The sequence below is a fragment of the Camelina sativa genome, chromosome 11 (genome assembly GCF_030686135.1).
Source record: "Camelina sativa cultivar CO46 ecotype springtype chromosome 11, ASM3068613v1".
In the NCBI taxonomy this organism is placed as follows: domain Eukaryota; kingdom Viridiplantae; phylum Streptophyta; class Magnoliopsida; order Brassicales; family Brassicaceae; genus Camelina; species Camelina sativa.
The window spans coordinates 2166837-2189913 of record NC_141890.1 but is presented as its reverse complement, the minus strand read 5'-3'; the positions used below and the strand labels follow the sequence as shown (position 1 = coordinate 2189913).

Below are 23077 nucleotides of genomic sequence, written 5' to 3'. Positions count from 1 at the left end.
AAATACATATTAATTTAGTTTTCTGGCACACGAAAATGAACCCACTAGTTTCGCAGTAATTAGCATTGTTTACCATCAAAACTTGTGAACTGCTGTGTAGAGGAAATTTCGACTTTTTAACTTAATAGATGAGTTGTTCCAATACAAATCATCCAAAAAACCCTAATGAGTTGGAACGCAGTTAGGTAAACTATTTACAAACCTAACCTCTTCAAAACTCAGATTCTACCTCAAAATGGTTAAAAGTTTAACTTAAAAGCAAGTTAGAACCACGGATGCCATGTTGGATCCATCATACATAGATTGCGAGGCGACAAAGCTGCCTCCACCAATTCATTCACACCTCTTTGTACAGACTGTGGCGGCTCCACCGAGTTCTCATCCTGTAATGAACAACTCGAAAATATCAGATTCAACAGTTCAGGAAATGGACAAGAGCTTTAGTAGCATCAAAAACTCGTGGAGATGTAAATGATGATTGTACCTCTTCACAGAAATACTGTGGCGCTATTCCTCTGATTCGTCCAATGACATCGTCAACGTTTAAGTTAACTTTGTGCTTCAGCTCGGCCGAACTCAAAGTAGCAATTCCTGTAACAGGAGGAATAGGCACCCCAAGAGGTCTTCTTCCAAACCATGATAGAAGCTCATCGCGAAAGAACATGGCTAATTGATACCGAAGATGTTCGTTTTGCTGAAAATTCGCAAAAGAGAAGAAGAGGTTAGAGGCCAAATGATTTGAGTGCATCACTCAAGCTTTGGTAAATATTTCTTATTACCTTGGAGGAGAAAACTGCTTGAGATGCAGAACACATGTTTGACATGAGAGGACCTTCGACACCAAAATGCGATAGAAATGCTTGCATGTTTCTTGTGAGGCGGAAAGGGACAGGTTCGTTGAGCTCGACCATCCCATTGGAGTCGTACGATGGATGAAAATCTGTCTGGAACATTTTCCCCGTATTTTTGGCGAACAAGATCTTGTTTGGGGATCTTCCACCAATTTGTAGAATGAAGGACATGAAATTGGATACAGCTAGCTGGACAGCGAATTGCTTCTTGAAAGCCCAAAGATGACTTCCGCTCATTGATGTCTTGTACATGTACTGAGAGAAGATAGTGTCATTGACTATGTTCTTTGTGATTTCACCATAAGCCTGTAGCCGAAGATCTCCAATTGCTTCTGGCGAGATTTGCCCTGAGATAGCTTGATTGAGTTTCTCCTTGAAGTAGGTAATAGGATGATCTGACTCTCGACCATTCCTTTCACAGTGATTCTCATATACCTCAAGGAAAGTGTTGTACATGAGATCATCCTCAACCATTCGGACCTGAGACGAAAAAATGTTAGCATGCATACCTCCTTGAGAGATTTACCTACTCTTTATTATGGGCAGCCAGAAGGAGAACTAAGTTGAATATGTGAAGTTTCACGAAAATCAGGTAAACTGAATCACAGATAAATTACTCATCTAAAGAAACATCAACTCAATTGAGAACGGAAAGAGGAACTAAGCTGATTTTTTTCAAGGCATACCTGAGACCAGACAGGGATTATGATCGGAGTGTGAAGTCCTATATGGCGTCTTCTCGATTCTTTATGCTTGTCAAACATTTGATTCATCACACGGAAAACCTGCAAGATTCGTTCATCACTCCTCGCATTAGGAGTTAATGATGTTTGAACAATAAAATGCTTTTGTGAGCCATCGGAGCCAATAAGAGTCAAACGTCTGCAGCTGCTCCCATGCCTTCGTACAATTTGTATGTCTGCTCCAACCCTATCCAACTTTACTGTATGATCAGGTGCGACTTCCTGTGCAGTTAAACATATGATTTGTTCACCACGCAGCATAAGCATCATCATATATCGATCCGTATAAAATTTTGATTGAAGAAAAAGAACGAGCGGCAGAATCTATAATTTACAGCCCCTCTAGAGAATGTTCACATTGCCTATAAACAAAAAACGAGGATAACAATCCAAATTACCTGGTCAGCAAAGTACTGTCCTGGTATCTCCACATCAACAACATTGAAGTCACGCAGCACCTTGCTCTGTTCTTCCAATCTCAACACAACGGGGAACCTGTCTTCAACATTACTCTGAAGAATGTTTTTCCAGTCTTTCAGTTTCTTTGTCAGATCTGCGAGTGTGACAGGGAAAGAATTGCTTTCTGGATCCAGGTCATGCTCGAAATCCTGTTTGTATTCTCTCACAAATGCGACATGCTTGGTCACAGCATCTGCAGAAAAACAAGCTCTGCATACACCCGAGAGTTCTTTCTTGAGCGGTTGGGGAACTTCGGCAGTGGTGGCAGTTGGATATTTGTAACATCGATGCAACAAAGCATTCACAACCGCAAGAAGTCTTTCTTCCGGTAGGGTAACAAACCTCGAACCTATTTCCGTGAGAAGAACCTGAGAGGAATAATTAATAATTAGATTATCCAAGTAAAGAAGCAGTAAACGTGCAATTGAGTTAAAATCTGAATCTGAGCTACATAAACCAGGCAGTAGTTTTTTCTTTTCCTACTTTTTTGGGATTTTTCTACCACATGAAATTTGTATGGAGAGAACTTAAAGAATCAGTATATTCACCAACAGAATACTACCTCAAGTTCACTGGCCAAGTTGTTATGTTTACTCCTAAGAGCTTCCATAATATCCTTTGCAGCATCAAAAGCACCAGCAGCAGACATTGCCAAGGAAGCACCATCCCGTATTACTGCGTGTTGATTATTTTCATTGATAGTTGAACTGCTTTGGTTCATAGGCTGATCATTCCCTGAATTAACATTGTTTTCCATAGCGGCACGTTCACTTTCTTGCGCATGTGGGTTACCATTATCACGGGTGGTTCCAACAGCCCCACTTGTTTGAGCACCTTGATGGATTTGAGTTTCTGATGGTAAATTGCCTCCACCATGAACCGCACTAACACCAGGAACATTCTGCTGCATTCTTTGAGCCAAAACAATTCTGCTAAGTTCAGATTTATTTACTGCATCACGGCGTTCTAGTAAGTAGGTGCGAAGCCAGTAATAGAGAGCCTGAAATGGAAAACAATTTCACACTCAGATGAAATGACCAAAAAGAAAGTTCACCTAAATACAACACTAATATGATTTACCTGCGGGAATACTGCAGCAATTTTCATTAGAACTAATTTGCAATGGGGTGCTTCTGTACGCTGCAAGGAAAGCAACAGCTGTGGGATCCAAGAAAGCCACACCCAGTGAGGTACTTGGTCCAAGTGTTTATCAAATGTTCTACCAACATGCTCATTTGCTGTATCGAAACTAAGAAGATAAAGAACACGAGCCATGTGACTTCTGGAATTGGAAACTCCAAATCTTATACCCTGAAGAAAGCAGCTAACGGCATATTCCAGCCAGATTTCCTCTTGTGTTTCTTGGTATGCCTACGAAACAAAAGTAGAATATAATGTCTAATATGAGGACAGGGACTATTCATAGCAAAGGAATAGAAGCAGCATCCAATCAGTACCATCTCACAGTAATTTCCCCAGCTTATCCATCCTTTGGGTAAATTTTTGAATAGGGTGATTGCGTTGGAATATGCAATATTAGCACCTTCAGTGTCGTTTAGCTTCAAATGAAAATCCCCCTTTAGTCGAAAAATTTCTGCCTTGTTCTTCGCTAGAAAGAACTCCAAATTTGTGCTATTAACCAGATTAAGACCAGTAGCGAGCTCTCCTTTCGTTTCCAGATGAGCTTTTGCCTGCTCTTTAATTTTAACAAAGGCTTCCTACATCCACAGACGTGGCCAACAGAACTTTAATAATTAACAATATTTCAAGCTCAAACAAAACAGGGAACGTAAACTTATTATATAGGATCGTGGCAAAGGATGAGAGGTGGCAATACATGACTTCAAATATCACACACATGCTAATTGATGGATTAACAATTAAACGAATACTATAACAAATCCATCATCTGTTATGTCATCACATGTTCAACCCAAAGAAACTCAAATAATAAAGTTAAAGGTCTACGAGAATTGTACCTGTACTTCCATTTGTGAGTGCCCATACATTTTTTCAAGTATCTGAACGCTAACATCATAAAGCCCTTGTTTCCGAGCTATCCTAGCAAGCTTATTGACGTTCCATGCTTTGTCACGATAACCAAGGTGATGAAGTTGAGTATTTGAAGTTATAAAGTCCTTAAATGCATCAATAACAACATTATACATCTCATTCCTCCACTGCAGCATATCATACCAGATGGTCATATTATCCCACCCATTTGGAGTTCTTAGCCTCCAAGTCTCAAGAATGTCTTTCAGATCTGCATAATGATTTCCCTGTCCCCCAACAGCAGCATTTCCAGGAACTTTACTCCCATTTGTGATGTCAACATAAATTCTAGAAGACTCTTGCACCTCCACTAGTTGTTGGAATTGCTGCAGTAGAGGCACCCTAGCATGAAGAGACATTTCCGGTAACTGCCACCACTGTTCCAAAGCAAGATCAACGCCTTTCCCAACTATGTTTTCAGCATCTCCTACACCGTTTGCATTTTTTTCATGAAGGGCAAAACAAGCTTGAACCAAACGAAGCTTCGGCGTCTCTTCCACTTGTGCTTTGGGTATCACATGATCTTTCAAGTATGCCCAATCTGGAGCTTTCCAAAGACTATCAAGCAAAATTTCATAATTCTCGGTGCTTTTCCCAAAATCTACCAGGGCATCCCACTGACCAAGTTGAGTGGCACAGTGGAGCCATTGCTCCTCCCACAGGCACATTTCGGCCTTAGGTACTGTGTTATTGTAAGTGCCTTGGGTTGCCTTAACCATTGCCTGATAAAATAGGCTCTGAGCACGTTGCCAAAATCCATGTTGAACCATTGAAAGCCCAGCTCTCGATTCGGTGGTGTTGGACCTATTCTTCCACAATCCAAATCTCCTGTCATCTTCGTTTAACAAACGATAAAGCTCAGCAAGAGACTCAGCACATCTTGATTCATTCGTGAACAGCATGACATGAGTCTCTAACAAAGTCAATGCAAGATGCCATGCATTGTACGTTTTTCCTATATATTTGATAAGCTCACTAGGCATCCTAGGTTGAGGATGGCTCAACTGAAGCCCTTCCAGAAGTGCTTGAACAACATTTGGTCTGTGCCCTTGCTGCTTCTTGTGGTAGTCCTTCGAAAGTAGAGAAATCATAGGCTTAGCTAAAGCTTTCTGCTCTTCCTTGTGTAGAGTTGCCCACACAATTGGAAATACTAGCACCCACAAATGGTAAGCAACATTGGCATCTGTGTGAGCAAGCTCCCTTAAAGGGATAACAACATCAGCGACCTATAGCAGAAAAAGAGAACATAATACAGATTAATCCAGCTTCCAAAGGTAAAAAAACCCAAAAGAGCCTAAAATAATTAGTAAATATTCTCGATTTAACAGGACAAAAGAAAGCACCATAACGCCTCAGCAAAAAACTTTAATAATTTGCAATCACCTGAAGTTTGCTTGCCGCGCTAAGAAATTGTGCATGCTTCATTACAATGCTATCAAACATTGAACCAACTTCTTCAGGTCCCTCTGGCATAGCAGGTGGTTGGTAATGTGTTCCAGGATTTTGTGATGGCAAAAGTGGTACTACCCTGGCAGAATTCGGTGCTAGCGTAATGGGCTTCTCCTCAATTAAAATGGCTAGGAGGAGATCAAGACCCTGTTTGAGCCAAAAAACATCACCCATAGCTTCCCAATCTTGGTTTTGAATAATATACTGCAACCGTGCAAATAAATTTTTTCCGAGAGACTCATGGTATAACAAGAAGAACTTCCTTCGCATATCAGGATCCCTTGCCCGTAAACCAAGCATGGAATGTCTCTCAACTTTCAGAGAGATCTCTTGTCGGAGTGCCAACGGATACCTAATAGATAAAAACAGATGATATTATCTCTCTCATAAAAAGCTTTGACTCAGGATAAGATTTAAACAAGAAAACTTACTTCGTTGAATCGGCACAAAGTCCATATAAAAGCTGGAGATACGCCTTATCCCACTCATTCAAAGCAACAGATGAGAAGTGCTGCTTATCAACCTGTGCAAGCTTCTGGAGGAAAGAAACTATATCTTTCTGGGTAAGAAATGCACCAGAGGACCCCGATAAACTTGTTTTCCCGAAATCATCCTCAGCCCACCTTTTTAATATGTCTAGCACGCAGATAAGCACACTAGAATCAGTCCCCTTTTCTGAAAGCAACGTGTTCAATATTTGAGTCACAGGTCTTTTGCAATCCGCTAAAAGCATAACCCTTTCATCAATAAGTTTCAAGACCGACTTTATATTAGATATGACTACCCCAACATCAGCAGTTTGACGAGAAGAAGTTACTGCAGAATCTGAATCTGTCCGCTGGCTCTAAAAAGGGGCAGCAAAAAGGCACAAGAGTAAGCCACAATTGGGGAAACATTTAACAAATACCTAGTTATTAATTCTAAAAAGGAAGGGAAAATTTACAGGAGCTAGCAAAAGAGAGAAATGATATCCTGAATTTGATAGTATAAACGTACGTACCAAAAACATGTCAGCAAATATTAACTAACCAAAACATGTCAGCAAATGATATAAGGAGATGGGTCAGAGCCCGAAGATAATGAACCTGAGGACTATAGAAGTGAAAATCTTACGAAGGCATGAAGAAAAAGCTACATAGCTATTTAGATGCACTAGATATTCTAACACTCAGTCAATAAGGTGGTAAATGCCATGTAAAATCCATTTAACCTCAGATAAGGAAGAAATAAAGCATATGATTTTATCTCTTACGAAAAAGGTAGCTATTACTAAAGAATAACTTACTTGTCTAGGATGAGCACCCGCTGCTGATCCCAGATCCCGCGAAAGACGCTGAAGGATATGCACCAGTACATAAGGATCAACAAAGTTTTTCTGAACCTCTGCCAAGGTTTTGAGGACAACAAGTACAAAGCTGATTGAACCGAGAGAGTTATCATCTCCTGACACTTGTGGAGCAGTAACAGGATGCACATGTTTTTGTATCAGCTCACTGAATTTCTGATACAACAGCTTTATGTCAGGAGGCGTACTAGCTCCATCATGTGGGAAGGCGATGAAAACCATCTTCAACAAAGAGCATAGCGATTTCCCAGCGTCGAACATCTTGTGTTTGAAAGACAGCTCAAGAAACTGGTGAAGACCAGAACAGTCAGCAAAGAACAGAAATGATTTCATATATTAGGATAACGCTTACTGCAGCAAGTATACCTGTGAGATCTGGCTGATGTTGTTTTTAATGAAAAGATGCGGCTGCTTCTCCAGAACCTTGTTCATGACATCCAAGCCCTGAGCAAGTGCTGTGGACGGATCTGACTGAGACGGTGGCATGCTACTAAGCAGCTTTTCTAAATAGTTAAATTTGACGTTCGCATTTGGCCAAACTTCCAAAGCTTTTGAAAGAAAATCTAAAGCTTGTTTGTACATAGTGTTGGCTTCCCTGTCCTTAGGCTCAATTACCACTGCTACCTGTTCGACGAAGAGAAAGGAAACTTAAAACTACAGCCATAAATAGAATAATGCCACGATCAACCAACATACTTCGAGACTAAAGGTAGTCAATATGGCCTAGAACTTAACCAGATCCAAAAGAAACCTACGATCCGCATAATCTCATTATAAAATTTAATACATAATACTATACTGCTCAGAGAAGAAGGGCCTCCGTAATTTCAGAACTTCCCACCAATAGATTAAAACCAGTAAGTTATAAACATGCCCAATGGTAGTAAGAGTGTAAAGCCTTACTCTTATAAAAAAGTTAATGATTAGTTCTTCCATGGCAGCATTTGGCTTGAATTCCTCATCAGGCTGGGTAGCAGATCCAGGAGTTTCTACATTGGGGATTGACGATGCACCACCAGGTGACATAAGACACAATGATTGGAGACCAGGTTCAACTTTAAGTCGTTTACTTGGGTCTTCAGATATGGAAGATCCATCAGTTGAGCGCTTAGGATCCGCACTGGATGAAGGATGTAACCCATTACTGACCTCACTGGTTGCATCAGCATCAATAACCATTTTAGTTTCATTTTGTCTTTGTCTTTCCCAGCTGACAACCAATCCAGCAAGTTCAATTGCAAGCCGCCTATTTTCTGCTGTAGTATTGTATGGCAAACCAAGACGACTTAAGGAATTAACCATCTGAGGTACAAATTGTGCTCTACAACTGTAAAACAGATCTGAGTGCCGGACAATGAGTTGGAAGATGTGGATCAAATTTGGAATTGAGTGGCCCTCCTCCACCAAAATTTTTTTGGTGTATCTTATCCAAATCGGCATTCTTGAATCTCCAAGAGGAAGCCTTTTCGGTAAAGCTGGCATTAAAATATCCAGGGCTTGCTTAACTAGCATCTTATTCTCCGGCTGGCATGTCCTAAGAAGCGCAACAAAAACCTACATCCAGTCGACAAAAAACATTTGTATCACCGGGTTAGATGGAGGAGTATTTTAGGCAAATGCTTGTTATTAGGACTTAAATGACAATCTGCAAGGTCGCCAATGGAAAAAGAGGTGAAGTTCCAAGTATTTTCCATTTTTCACTCTTCAATAAAAACGACAAGGAACAGTAAAAATCACCAATGGAATTAAAATGCCCACTGGTACCTGACAGAAACAATTGATATGGTACCTGACAGAAACAATTGATATGGTACCTGGAGAATGATTTTCTCTGGAGCCTGGTAAGCATCCAAGAAGTGACAAACATTAACAAATGCCCACTGTTTACTAGCACTATCGTCCCGTTTGAGATGATTCCATCCAAACTTGATGAGCTCTTTTCTATGATCAACCAGATCACTCTGAAGATATTTCAAAAGCAAAGTAGCTAACTGCAAAAGTTCGATCCTCAAAGGTTCGTCGTATTCAGTAGAAACCTACACCATTTAAGATGAAGCGTAAATCAGAACAAGAACAACAAGACCATGTCAGACACAACAACTTGGACAGGTTACCATTTACATCCAGAAAATTATACAGTAATGTTCCCCACATTAATTTCTGTTTTAACCAGAACTTTAAGTTGCTTAGAGGAGAAAAGAAAGCAACCTCTTCAGGTGGATCAAGGAGCGTCTCAACAATGGTCTTGACTATACTAGGATCAATAACTTCCCATGTTTGTCCGTTTCGGAAGGCATGGGTAAGCATTGGAAGAATGAGCATTTGCATTGCCTGAACCAGATGATCATGGCTGAGTTGTTTTGACTGGAAAAGGTTTAGAAAATGCAAGACAATTGCTTTTTTCGTTTTGGGTGGATATTCTTCTGCAACCTGATGAAAAGCACCCAGTTACTCTACCAGAGCAGCAAAATTTTTAGAATTAAGCATGAAATGTTGAGAAAGATACCTCAATAATGTAAAACTCCCTCAAAAAGGTGTAGTCAATACGACTATGGAACAAGAAAATTGAGAGAACATCGAAAAGAACATTCATTTCAGATTTTTCATGTCGCAGATAATTGAGGAAGCACTTGACAAGCCATTTGCTCTCTTTCACCTGCGAGTTGAGAAAATAAAAGATTTTAGATGGCCAAATTTTCTGACTACATTTAATATTTTAATTTCAAGGAGGATTATATATAGAGCACTCAAGTCAAAATACATATTTTTGAAAGAAAAACCTAATTTCTACAATAACTTAGTGGGGAACTCGAGTAGCCTAAAAACAAGATCGTAAACAAGTCAGAAGGGCACCAACATTCAAGACTGCAGATGAACGAAACACCTAGTACGGATTATTTAAAACAAAATTTATGCTCAAAGGGCTACAACGAGCAGGCGAATTTGCGACTGTCAGATGATTTATGATACCCACATCAGCTTTAGACAACTAAACATTGAAAGTATGCATATAATTTCAGTTTGAAACACAAGCTAATGCAGAAAAATATAAAGTTCAGAAATAGATGAAACTACCTGAACTAAAGTCAACTCTTGCTCATTCTGTAAACGAGATGTCCTTGCATGTGATTTCCAAAGGAGAGCCAAGGCATCAAAAATAGTACGATTACTCTGCAGCCAGCTCGGTATCAGTTTCACCATTGTTTTGATAAGATAGAGACCCTGAAAATATGCATCTGATGCTACATTGGATTTTGTTAATGGCGTGTTAGAACTTTCCAATTTCATTGGGGCGGGATATTCATCTCCAGATGATGCAGCTGGAGGAGTTGAAGCTGCCACACTCAGTATGGCATCAGATTTTGGTAAAATTTCAGGAAAAGCATATGAAAGTATCTTCTGTGGAGATTTTGCAAGTTCTTCCCTTAATGGTTGGCCAGCATCTGAGCGGATTACATACATAAACCTGCGGTTGTAAGGAAAAGAGAGAACAGTCGTTACCCCATCCTCACATTCAACCTAACATGCGATGTAAAAAATAGAAACTTCTAGCGGAATGGTATTCTTACCTACGGAAATATTTTGGTTCACTTAATCTGGAAAGAAAATAATCAACAGCTAGAGTTGCATATCGATTCAAGAACTTGGTCAGCGGGAGACGGTATGGGCTATTAATCTCACTGTAAACTTGCCCTGGCGGAAGAGCTGCTTCTAAGTCGATAGTTAATGTTACAAGTTCATCTAGAAACTTTGATGCAGCAAGTGGAAGTAAGTGGAAGAGCTCGATAATAGCTGCCACGGAAAGAAAGAAAAGATGTGTTCATATATAATCGCATGACCATGCATCTGTCTTTATATATCTCAAAGAACGTGATTACCTGCTGCAATTTTCGGCTCTTCACCAGCTTTCCATGATTTCTGGGACTGTGCAAGTTTCTCTGGCTCTAACCAATTTTTTAGGTGCTCCAACAACTTACCTCCTAACGTCACATTAAACCAATTTGATAGAAGTTCAAGAAGACGTGCCAGACCTTGGAGTAAAGGCATATTGAGATTCTTTGTATGTGCCAGATTAACTAGTATAGGTCTGAGGCTACTCTGAAGAAGTTCTTTGGGCATCCGTTGTTGATTAATAACCTAAAGAAAAACACAGAGTTTCAGAAGAGCAAAAAGGAACATAAAAATTGTATAATTTAGGAAGAGGAAAATATATTCCTTCAAGACTCTTCAAAATCCTTAAATTGATTGCGGGTGCAAGAATTAGAAACAAAACTACGAACCTGTCTTAAACCATCCTTGGCCACGGTCACAATTTCTGGTGCTCGACACGTTAAGGACTTGAAAAACATGGAAATTATCTTTGCACGTAGTTCATTGTGACTTTGAGTTCGAAAGTCAGCCCATGCCATCGTTGTGCACAGAATCTCAATACAAGCTGTTCGAAGTCTGTTTAACGATGTAAGAACTTTAGGACTCATCAACTTGACAGCCCATACAGCTTCATCAGCCTCAGCTATTTGTAACGCTTCTTGCAAGAAGTTAACCAACTCTGGAGTCACTTTTAGAAGGGGGGGCCTCAATGCTAAACAAAAATTCAGAGCTGTCACAGTTCCAACCTATGAGGCATATTAAAGAAGGTAAGACAGAAGCCCAGAAAAAAATTACAACAACCAAAAAAATAGCAGAATGAGGCACCTGTTGATCAATTGTCTTTGATCGAAGTGGACGCATTATAAGTGGCTGCAGCAAAGGTTGGTATAAAGGCTCAAGCAGTTCAGATACCTCACTACCAGTCCGGCTAGCCAAAAGTGCAAGACAGTTCTGAACATTTTTCCTCACTGTGATAGATGCATTGGGATTGAACAATTCAGTAGCAAGATATTCTACAACACCTTGAAAGCTTTGTCTGCGGGCGTCACTGTTTGCTTCATCAACATTATTAACCACTCTTAGAATCTGCATAAGAACCTGACTTGTCTCGTCTTGCTCTTTGCTAGCATAAATAGGAAGCCTCTTTTGAACATAAACCAGACCACGAACAATTTTTACTTGGAAAAGACATAATGTTTCGACATTCACTTTCCCTACCAGCGTACCTAACCCCATTACTCCTCCCATTTGCGCTTGCCATGTGCTCCCATAACAGCAATGCAACAACCGAGGTAAAAGTTGTTCAAACACTGGTATTCGTACACTTGGATGGGGTGAATAGACCGGATTTGTAGAAGGACTGGAGACAATCATAGAGGCACTGTGACCACTTTTAGCCATCAGCACATCAGCATGTTTAACACGAGCAAGGAACAACAGCGTTTCAGCAAACACATTTAACGCAGTCAGAGCAGCTTTGGCATGGAGCCTGTTTTCATCTGCAAGCACATCAACAAGAGCATCTAAAAATACCAAAGGATCCAGATGTTTTAAGTTAGAAGACCAATTGATATTGGGCTTGGAACTTGTTGAACTCACAGAACCCCCAAATGGAGCAGTACTAGTGGAAGCATACGACGAGGTATAGCCCCAATGCAAAATAATTGCAAAATGCCGACATATGTTTACAACAAAGTCATCATCTGAGTCGCTGAGATCCGGATCAGAACTGGAAGCAATTATAGTTATCAATAGTGTCTTGAAGATCGACTTCTCAGCGATTAACTGTGTCTTTGTTTTAACCCCTAAGTCAGCCTGCAGCAAGAAAAATATTATCTTAATGAATATTATCCTTTTACACCAAGTAACACAGATAATGATAATGTAAGGAAAAAATAGGTCAATCACAAGAAATGACATGAAACAGTCCTAGATCGTTTTATTTAGAAACGACAAATGCATGGCAACAAGATAACAAATACCAAATCTAATCATGGTTCAATCAAGAAACCATCGCCTAACAGGCACCCCCGCCTTCAACTATAACTGATGTCAATAAATTAATTTATGATGCATTACGAATACTGGTGATAAGGTAATGGTTTAAGAAACGACAGCCAACTGAGTAGCAACTTCAAATTTTGACCAGAAAGCTACTGAATAAAACTATAAGGGATTAAGATCATAAGAGAAATACCAAAAACTAACCTTTACTTCTGTTGGTTCACTCCTGCGCCAAGATGAATCAACAGGGGAAAGTAACAAAGCTGATAATTGCTTGGTCATCTGACCCTCATCAGTGACGCACCCAGGCAAATTAAGTTGAGACAACAAGCAAACGCGGAGGAATTTTAGAGCTTGCTTTTTGTAGAAGATGTCAGTAGTGAGGTTTTTCTGAATAACAGCTGCTACAGCAAGATTAATGAATTTGTCCATTGGCACAAGAAATGGAGTGGACGGCTCAAACGTCAGAACTAAGCGAAGCCCATGCTCTGGATTATCTTTGCATTCAAGTGTAAGTGGCTCTTTCAGAAATCGTCGATTGCGACCACCCAACTTTCCTACAATCTGTAACGCTTTACCACCCCAAGGATATGGCACCGGCTTCAAGTGAGACCATAATGCTAAGATCACTTCAGACATCACATTTGCCATACTTGGCTCCAAAAAATCAGGATTCAGACTATCCACCCAGAATTCAAGGGTGCGTAACCCCAAGCTCACAAGTTCATCACTTCCTCTTAAACAGGATACAAGAGGCCTCATAAGACGGGGAAGGTATGGCAATAAGGAGCTTAAGCGTGCAGGAAGTGTCAACGAAAGTTCCAACAAAAGATCTCTCATGTCTTCACCGGCTGGACCCTCGAGCATTGTCAGAAGTATATTAAGACAAGGTAGTAGCATGGGGATTAAATCTCGAAGAAGCAGCTCGAATTTACATCCAGCAAGTCCTCTGAAAACAGTTCGGAGCAATTGCATATAACCAAGAGTGTTTTCAATTTCAGTAGCATTCTTCATGCAGACTTCCATAATAATAGGCACTTGAGGTTGCAATATTCGTTCAAAATCAGATGGTGTTTTGGACACAGCCCCAAAGAGGCACCGGAACAAATGCAGAACCAATTTAGTTGCAGCTGAATCTGGATTCTTCAGAACATCAAGTTTGCTGCTGACTAGGAAATTAATCAGAACATCTGCAAATGGCTTGTATACCTTGGGAGCTTGAAGAAGAGTGGCAAATATTTGAACCAGTTGAGTATTGTCAATCATGCACTCAAAAAGTTCAGCCATACATACAGAGAACATATCCATTAGATCTCGAGGTTCCATAATAGCCAAAATTTGGGAGAATAGATTTAGCATTTCCTTTTCCTCATCCTTATCTTTGAAGAGAGCTAGGCAATGGACACCACTTTTTAAAACACCAGAGGCTTTCAACACCTGCTTTAAAGTAGAGATTACTAGAGGCTTATAAGCCATATACTATCAATGCCTACACTAAACAATCTACCATTCAATACCTCATCTTCTCTCATTCCTTTAAAATTTTGAGAAGCAGATGACTGCGAAGCAAGAGCTTGTGGGTGCATTCCCTGAGGTCGGGGCAAATGTGCATGGGTTATACTCCATATGATTGTCTTCATTCCTGAACATAAAGTAGGAAAAGAGCTTAACATATACAACCATAATCAATATGTATAACTGATCCGCTAAGGTGAAACATAAGTACGGTCAAGATTCAATACCCATCACCAGTGTCTTGATCAGATTCTTACAATCATTCACTTCTTTGGAATGTTCGGCAGGAACCTGCAAATTCAAAACTGCCTGCAACCAGCATGCTCTAGTAATTATTATTTTTGGTCAGATACTCTATATGTGAATCAGAAGTAAATATAAAAAAAATATCAATAAAGACAATAATGCTTCAGTAGAAGTAATAATAGGCTTTAAATATATATATATATATATATATATATATATATATATTTCTGCCTAAGTTATAATCCAATTTAGAAAAGAAAGTAGACTCTAATTAAGAATAAAAGAACTTTAACGAACGCTGTGGAACTACAAGGTTTGAATATAAAAGTGGAAGTGTAGAACACAATCTCACATTGGCTGATAAGTTGGGTACTTACTAAGACAAACAACCATCATAGATAATTACCTGGACAGGAAGTTCAAGTTTCGACCTCAAAGTGATTTGATCCTTTCCGTCACCCTCCTCTAAAAGCTATAAGAAGAAAGCAAGACTAAGTACCACATCAATGAAATAAAAGAGTTGACCAACAGGATAGATAAAATTTCAAGATTCTCAAACAAAACATTGCAATAAAAAGCCAGTAACCTATTACAGCTAATGACGTAAAATATAAAAACTGGCATATTAAGCAAAACCTATACAAAGACAATAAACAACAATGCCAAAAAGCTGAAATATCACAGAAACTTGGAAAGCAGCCATACCTGAGGTATAGTACGCTTGAAGGTATTGAATTTTCCAACAAAGGCATCCAGGATACGTCCCTGTAAAATAGATGATTAAAAAATAAGTTAATGATTAGAACCGCCAACCAATTCTAATATGAGCTCTCAAGGGTTAAGCTATACCAACAAAATCCGTGCTTCATCCATTGAATGCTGGTCAACACCTTTCTCAAATATCGGTTCCACCTGAACCCAATATAAGTATTAACTATTAAGTTATACCAAAATCTTGATTCAAACATAGTAGACAGATTATGTCAAATAAATGTTAAGTAATAAATCAAGTTTAAATAAGGCAAACAAGAAAATATAGCTTTACCAGATTTAACATCAGTCGTGCACAAGTTGTATGGATGTTAAGAGAGAGGGTCGAGTCATGCATGTTCCTTGAAAATAAGTAGATGATCCGTGATAACTGCCACATTGTTTACAGTCAAATAAAATGAACTGTAAAAGAACTCACCCGTAAAGTAGATAATGGAACGGGAGAAATCTGAAAAAGGGAAGCTTGATGTTGGCAAGAAAGATTGATCAATTTGTTGTATTCCTAAGATTATTTATTTATTGGCATTTTTCATCTGTCAGAAAATTTTAGGAGGCCTCAGGTTTCATGTCTATAAGCAAGGAAAATCTTTCCCAAGCGTGAGCACTTTCTGATCATAATTGATAAGACCGTTAAGATGATAATCTCTAAAAATACCCAACCACAAATACATAGCAATAACTGTGTACTAGAACACATTAGTATCACTTACTATAGAATATAGAATCATATGCCATACACAGTTTCCAGCGCTAAGAGCTATCTCAACTAGGAAGAGTTAATCTAGAAAGGACTAACAGATAACAAGAAAAACAAACAGAAGCTAAAGTAAGAAACAAAGTGCACAGTTCGGGAGGCACCTGAGAAAGGGATAAATCTGCTCGAACATGGTGAACAATCTCTGCCAGTAGGCTGTATGCCAGAGGTCTCAAAGACTCAAAGCATGCTCGCCCCGTTCCAACTAGAACCCTGACACAGAAAAAGTAACAAATAGATGACAAAATTCATTACTTGTTAATCTATTATTCTGCGCCACACTGTGAAATATACAGAACAGTAAAATTTCTACTTGTTAAATACAAAAAAAGCTTCCTGGCTGGTGTAAAAGTTTTCAGACTTCAGAAAGGCAAAAAAGGCACACATACCTCTCTTCCAAAAGAGTGTCAATAAGAGGAAATAAACCTCTCTTGAAATCCGTCCCAAGAACATGCTTTAGTGAGACTAATAGTTCCTGCATTTCAATGAGCAAAACAAATCTTTAACTGCAAGCCCATGATTGTATACACGCTAAACAATAACGAAGAAAAAGGAACAGACAGTTCTCACCTTTCTGATAGATACAGAATCCGAACAGGTGACAAGCAAATTTACAATGCTCTTACATATGCTTTTTTCATGCGGCCTGATATATTCCGCACAACTTTTTAACAAATAAGTCAAAAAAGAAACCGTCTGCAAATAAACAAAAGAGAAAAAAACAAACACTACAAGTCAATATATGCCACGGTCTCTTCAAAAAAAAAATATATATTAGGTGAAAGAACAAGGCGGTGCAGGTTTCCTTCCCGAGTCTCACCTTAACCTGAGCACCCTTCAGTTCGATGAACTGAGGCTTCATATGTGAAGAAACTTTCTCAGGGCCAGGAATCGATATAGCAGCAACCATCAGGGGCAACAAATTAGGTATATTGATCTGAACAAGTCTGCTATACAGCTGAAAAAGAAACATAACGACAAGGGGGCTCTCTGTGACAATTTTGAATGAACGAGTACTAGGGTTAATCTGCCCATTTCTGGAAGGTGCAGTAATGGAGAGCGACTGATCAGATGGTGTAGAGATCTCCATAGGTTTCACTTCTTCCATTTTGACATAGTCGAAAAAATGGCAAACAGTCGATCTGAAGTTCTGGTAAATCTTGCAGACAAAGTCCAAGAATGGTTGAACCTCATTTTCTAATGTTGGCCTAAAGTTCCTAAGAAGATCAAAGATGATGCGAATGCAGATTAACCCATTCTCTTCATTATCAGTGGTGAGCACCTGCATAGCAACCTTCAAGAGGTCTTGAACAAAGGGACGAAGAACCTCGCTATGTGGTAGACGGTTGAGGATCTCAACCACGATGTTGCGTAGTTTATGCTCAAGATTATCAGTGAACTGTGGCTTAGTAATCTGAAAAAGAATCACTGAAGAGGCCCGGAAGTAACATTTAAGAAAATTCAAGTACTCAGCCGTATGTGTTATCTCTAGGCTGTCCCTGACCTCCACCACCATCTCAAGCCTAGCCTGAATAGCTACAGAACACACACACAAAAATAAACAATCTTCGAATCAATGTCACTTAAATCAAACAAAAAAACTCATAAGAATCAGAAGAAAAAAATAAAACTCCGCAAAGGGTATGAGTGACAAAATCAATCCAAAATCAAAGCTTCTTGGAACAAACAAAACACGATATACAGAATCAACGAGAGAGAGAGAGTGTTATTACGTAGGTCAGGCTCGACGAGACGACGAGAGTGTTGCTCAAAATTCTGAATTGGACTCATGACAAGCGAAAACGGTGTTTTTAGGGTTCCGTCACAGAGTAGAAATTGGTTCGTAGACGACGTCGGGTCCTCGTCCTTCTTTCTAAGACCCAAAAGCCGAGACTGATCCCTAACGGTAAGCCCAAGGTGCTCTCTCTCTCTACACTAGGTCAGAAACTAAACAAGGGTTTATCTAATGAAGCTAATTTAAAAGAGAAAGCTCAGGAGACATAACACACCCAACGACCTCGAGGTTAACGATGGAAGAAGATGATGAATTTTCCCTCTCGGTTTTTTAATTTTGTTTTTAATTTTTTGGGTCTCTCCGGCGAGACTCCCCTGAAAAGAGAGAGAGAAAGAGAGAGAGAGGAGAGAACCTACGTGAACTTAACAAAAAGTTAATAGCTTTATCGTATTCATACATAAATTTAACAAAAATTTGAATTTCCTATCCGAACAATGTAAATTTGCTGAAAACCCACAAATCGATAAACGGTGTTAGTGTTCCGTTAACAAATGTTGACTAGGATGCTTCCTTTGCAGTTTAAGATGCCACGTAATATATTTATATCTAAACGATGTCGTTTCAATTTTTTAAAAACACAAAAACCTGAGAAAAATGTCTACATTTAGGCTCGAACCTGGGACTTCCATACACTTGACCATACGCCGAACCAACTGAGGCGTACATATAAGGGGATATATTAAAAGTAACAAAAGCCTTTTCTCTTCGTTCTTTCTCTTCTCCAGTCTTTTCTGTGATCTCAGTTCGAATATATGAAACTTTGTTCAATTTCTCGCCTTTTAACAGTTTTCTCTTTTTTTTTACAATTTGATTTGATTCAACAGTTTCTCTTTTGATCGATTTCTTTTACCTTGGTTGTATAGGCAGATTCGGAACCTTAAGAAGTTGGATTGAGGACGGAAAAAAAAAGATTTTTCAATTGATGGATTGATCTGATTTTTGGGTATCATATGAAGAAGCTCCGTCCGTCCGTCGTATAGCTCCTGTTGAAGATGGGAGAAGAGAATGCAAAAAGATTATTTTTACGTAGTACAGAATATATATATGAACGTCTCGGGTGAACTGATAAATATGTTTATTGGCTCAATTGGTTATGTGTAATGTTTTCTGGAAAAGGGTGCCCAGGTTCGAATCCACGGAATAGAGATATTTTTTTTGTCTCCGTTTTTCTTCTTCTTAATTTCAAATAATTGAAACAACAGCGTTTCGTGATATTATATGGCATCTTAATCATTATTTGTTAACGGAAAAGTAACACGGTTTATCTCTATTCCATAGAAATATATGAGTTTTCATCAATTTTAGATTGTTCGTGTAGAAAATTCAAATTTTTGTTAAGCCCATGTAGGTATAAGGACAACTTAAAGTTTTGTGTATGAATACGATGAAACAACTAAGTTTGTGGGGGAATATGCCATTTTCCCAGCGAAATCGCACAGCCAAGTTTTATAGTAAAATCTAATTTCTTTTTTTTTTTTATATTAAAGTCCAATTCTTCCCTCTAATTTCAGAATTGGATGAAAACAAAAAACAATTTATATTATCGAACAAAAGTTCAAAGAAATTTCGTTTAGTCAACCATATAATTGTGTGTGTTATATATTATAGACTTAATTTAGATATTTATTTAGTCTTTCTATTCATTTTAAGTTGATTTTTTGCCTTTTTTTTGTTGAATATATTTATTTTTATACTTCTTCCAAAATCTATCCCGTAAAGTTCCCGTAACTTTTTGTTTTGTTGAAATATAACCTTTTTCTACATAAATAACCTCAAAACTTATTAATAAAAACACTAATATTATTTTGGGCGATAATTTTGTATTTATTTGTAAACTTCAAATATGTGCTTACTAAAATATTTAATTATAGTTTTTGCTTAAAAACAGGACAAATAAAGTCATATTTTTAAGGTATAAAAACACATGTTACAAATCGAAAATTTTTAAACAAAAATACACGTCAAAACGACAAAAATATAATATTATAACGAAAGCATCCAGTGTTTCTTAGGAACAATTTTAGTTTATTCTGTGGTAAAATCAAATCTTAATTTGTATACAAAGGGGGCAAAAGAAGAAGCAGAATACAAATTCTCAAACGTTGTCGGAGCTAGTAGTAACCTTGGGTCTGTAAGACCAGTTAGGAGTAGTGGGTCGCGCCTTTTGTCTTCTTTGGCTCGATGATGACCACTCTCGACTCTCAGAAGGATAATCTCTCGACCTACGATGTCTGCTTCCTTCTCCATGTGCAGCTCGATGGTTGTGACTCCTACCGTTTTGGTCGTTGATGGACCTTGAAGAGCTACTGGCTACAGCATCAGGGGTACTCAGCAGCGTGTTCTGTTCATATGGCAACGGCTTAATCCCTTGCAAATCAGGTTCCAGGGTGAATCCTACTGGTCTTTTCGACTCGTCCATTTTCCTAAACGTTATCGATATCCTGAAAGCACAACCAAGGGAGGCCAAAACAGTATGAATTAAGTGTGAAAAAATCTCGATAAATTGGGCTTAATTGTTCTATATTTTTGCAAAGTGTAAACTCACATACCAAACCCTTTTGCAAAACGAGAGAGTGATGGTTTTGTTACAAAAAAAATATACATACTACTAAACTTAAAAAAAAAAAAAACGTTGACAAAATAATCAAGGTCCTAAAAAATTACCTCTTCTTGGGAACCGCAGGTATACAATGCTTAGCAACATCGGCTCCATTACCATTTAGCACTAGAACTGATCTGAAGTACAAAGGTGAAAAAAAAAAAAAAAAATCCTCGAAAAGTTAAGCAACAGAATATTCAGTATAGGAACAACTCAGAGAGAGAGTAAGCAAAGCTATATAGGGAATTTACCCGACAGGAAGCGGTATAGAGTATGAACCGGAGAATTCACCAGGCCCTACGGTTTTGATATATTGTCCAAAGAGTATATTGCACTCACTGAGGAATGATACTGTGCAGAAAGGGCGGAGGAAGTCAGTATTATCGATATGAGGGGGTATGCAATCGTCTTCATAATATATATTGACGATACAACTATCTGGCACACAAGTTGGAGGAAGTACATGCCACGCAATCAACCTTTTGATCATTACTTTGAAAAGAGACGGCATCGGATCAACCGCTCCACGTTTAAGAATTCCGGGTGGGTTTCCGTGTCTGTCCTGTCATACAACGCAAAGAAAACTCTTTAATCATCATTCATTCACTAGAGATTTGATTCAAATGTAATACATAAAAAAAAAAAAAAAAAAAAAGACGTATAAAAAGAGAGTCACTTACTGTTATATAGTTATAACAACATCCAAATTGGATAGTAACTCGTCCTTTGCCTCTCATCCACTTCTTCGGAGTGGCAAATGTACGTTCTAGATATTGAACATACAAAACTCAAAATTAGATTAAGTAAACGTTAAAAGATTTTGAAAACCAACGAGAGAAAAAAACTAAAAGCAAACCTTGAAGTTGTCCTTTTAGACCCTTGTCTTGTAGTTCATAGACAAAATCAACAATCTTTTTCTGCTCCACAGCTCTAAAAACACCGGTATGCAACTCAAGCCCCTCGAGGATATTAACAGACTCTCCTCTAACTTTCTCATAGAAACTAAACCGTTTCAATTTCTTAACATTCACAAACCGGTAACGCTCTCTTTCCTCCCTAGACATCTTACGCTTCTCAGGAGTCTTCATACTCGGATCAACGTCGTCATGAGTACTTGACTCACTCTCCTTGTGTTCTTCCTCCTCCTCCTCCTCCTCGAGCCCATCTTCTTGTGCCATATCAGCCCAAGACATTCGTGGACTCGTCGCCGTCTCAGAAACAGTTGATTGAGATTGCATTGCATCTCTTACACTGTCTTCTGACAAAGATCCAAATACAAAACCCCCAGAGTGAGAATCACAAAGCTTCCCATTAGAATCATCGTCCACCATCGAACCTGAACCCGCTCTATCCTCTTTGTTACTAGAGTGCTCTGTAATACACGAAACACAATTACAGAAATCTCAATAAGATAGCTTAATTACATATATAAGCAGTATCTCTAACAATCCCAAAAATATTAATTAGCAACGTTTCTTCAATAATCGAATTAAGTAAAAAAAAAAAAAAAGAACAGAACCTGGGTCAAGAGAACGGATTCGATGGGAGAGAAGATGAACGCAGTCTTTGCAGAGATCTCGAGAAAGAAAAGGCAACCAAGTGGTTAGGAACTCAGAGGCAACCTTAAGTTCAGACGACTGATACTTGGCGAGGAATACATCTTCTTCGTAGATTGGATCCATCTTCTTTGCATCACAAAACCGAATCTCCTCCTCCTCCTCTGTTTCCCGTACTCTTAAAGCTTTCAGTTTGTACGGATCGAATGGAGTTCGTTTACTTTTGCTCTTTTTGAGTCTTTTCTTCTTCTTCAATGAATAAAATAATCTAGGTCGGATTTGTTTTACTAGTTTTGGTAATTTTAATACTGCTACAATACGCCGACCAACGAGTTCTGGTCCACAAAGCCCATTAAATCTAAAGCCCATGTAATTTTGATTTATCATAAACCTTCTATATTCTTTAACTTGCAGTAAAACTTCTATAACTTAATAATAATGTTAAAACCATTATATTTTTACTTATTTATTAATATTTAGTATTTAATAGAATAAATTAATAATTTATAGAAAGATTTGTCTTAATTGTTAAGCTTTTAGAAAATATGAATGAAGATAATTTTATTATTAAAAACTAGTGATTTAGATGTGATCAATTATATAGTTTAGACAACTTAAATTTTTAATACATTAAAAAAAAAAAAGAATCCAACAATAATTTAAAAGATAAATTACAAAAGTTATAAATAAATTCACTTATACAAACAATATACATAAATTCTAAATATGTTATAAACAATATATACTGTATTAGCTATAAGATGCAGAAATTTGTATTGTTTTATCTTATAAATATCATGACCATATTAATAGTTTACGTATACAGTCTCTTTTTTTCTTCTTTTTTTCTTTTTTCTTTTTCTTTTGTTCAAAAAAAAAATTTATTTTCCCTCTAATATTTCAACTCAAAAGTGAAACATCTGTCATATTTTTTTTTGTTTTTGCCTTTTTAAACGGTTAGGTTATAAAAGGAAAACAAAATAAAAACAAAATCAAAGGAAAATTAAGTAGAGGAAAAGCAAACTTGGGAAGAGCGAATCCTTCTTTCTCAAAAATCCTTTGGCAAGA

At 38.2% G+C, this 23077-nt stretch overlaps 2 protein-coding genes across 7 annotated transcripts; both read right to left on the bottom strand.

Moving 5' to 3' along the window:
• Positions 1–97: 97 nt before the first annotated feature.
• Positions 98–18232, bottom strand: LOC104727551 (uncharacterized). Of its 4 annotated transcripts, XM_087473726.1 has the most exons (34): positions 17793–18232; positions 16880–17595; positions 16630–16755; positions 16449–16534; positions 16164–16272; positions 15580–15675; positions 15384–15446; positions 15240–15299; positions 14941–15006; positions 14516–14597; positions 14291–14415; positions 12978–14210; positions 11595–12584; positions 11180–11515; positions 10778–11036; positions 10469–10691; positions 9975–10365; positions 9406–9555; positions 9108–9329; positions 8714–8935; positions 7803–8453; positions 7266–7523; positions 6840–7187; positions 5986–6398; positions 5489–5906; positions 4033–5331; positions 3511–3771; positions 3134–3424; positions 2616–3053; positions 1993–2421; positions 1538–1816; positions 780–1331; positions 485–694; positions 98–383 (listed from the first exon to the last, which is right to left on the bottom strand). In XM_087473726.1, exons 1-34 carry the CDS (start codon positions 17848–17850, stop codon positions 264–266), a joined length of 11580 nt encoding a protein of 3859 aa, XP_087329852.1. In that variant the 5' UTR covers positions 17851–18232; the 3' UTR covers positions 98–263. The 4 variants fall into 4 exon arrangements, 3 of the variants coding, with proteins under 3 accessions (XP_087329852.1, XP_087329853.1, XP_087329854.1); XR_015571733.1 differs by lacking the exons at positions 98–383; positions 485–694; positions 780–1331; ... (3 more) ...; positions 3134–3424; positions 3511–3771 and having other exon boundaries at positions 5986–6229; positions 6319–6398; XM_087473727.1 differs by lacking the exons at positions 98–383; positions 485–694; positions 780–1331; ... (5 more) ...; positions 4033–5331; positions 5489–5906 and having other exon boundaries at positions 6061–6190; positions 6339–6398.
• A 1590-nt stretch (positions 18233–19822) lies between these two features.
• On the bottom strand, positions 19823–22281 carry LOC104721166 (RNA demethylase ALKBH9B). Of its 3 annotated transcripts, none has more exons than XR_015572899.1 (7): positions 21973–22281; positions 21310–21825; positions 21134–21219; positions 20933–21015; positions 20705–20804; positions 20519–20590; positions 19823–20295 (listed from the first exon to the last, which is right to left on the bottom strand). XR_015572899.1 is itself a non-coding variant. In XM_010439080.2 (6 exons), the coding sequence occupies exons 1-6, from the start codon at positions 22133–22135 to the stop codon at positions 19950–19952; spliced, it is 1494 nt and encodes a 497-aa protein (XP_010437382.2). In that variant the 5' UTR covers positions 22136–22281; the 3' UTR covers positions 19823–19949. The 3 variants fall into 3 exon arrangements, 1 of the variants encoding a protein (XP_010437382.2); XR_015572900.1 differs by having other exon boundaries at positions 20933–21010; XM_010439080.2 differs by having other exon boundaries at positions 20705–21015.
• Between the last annotated feature and the right edge of the window lie 796 nt (positions 22282–23077).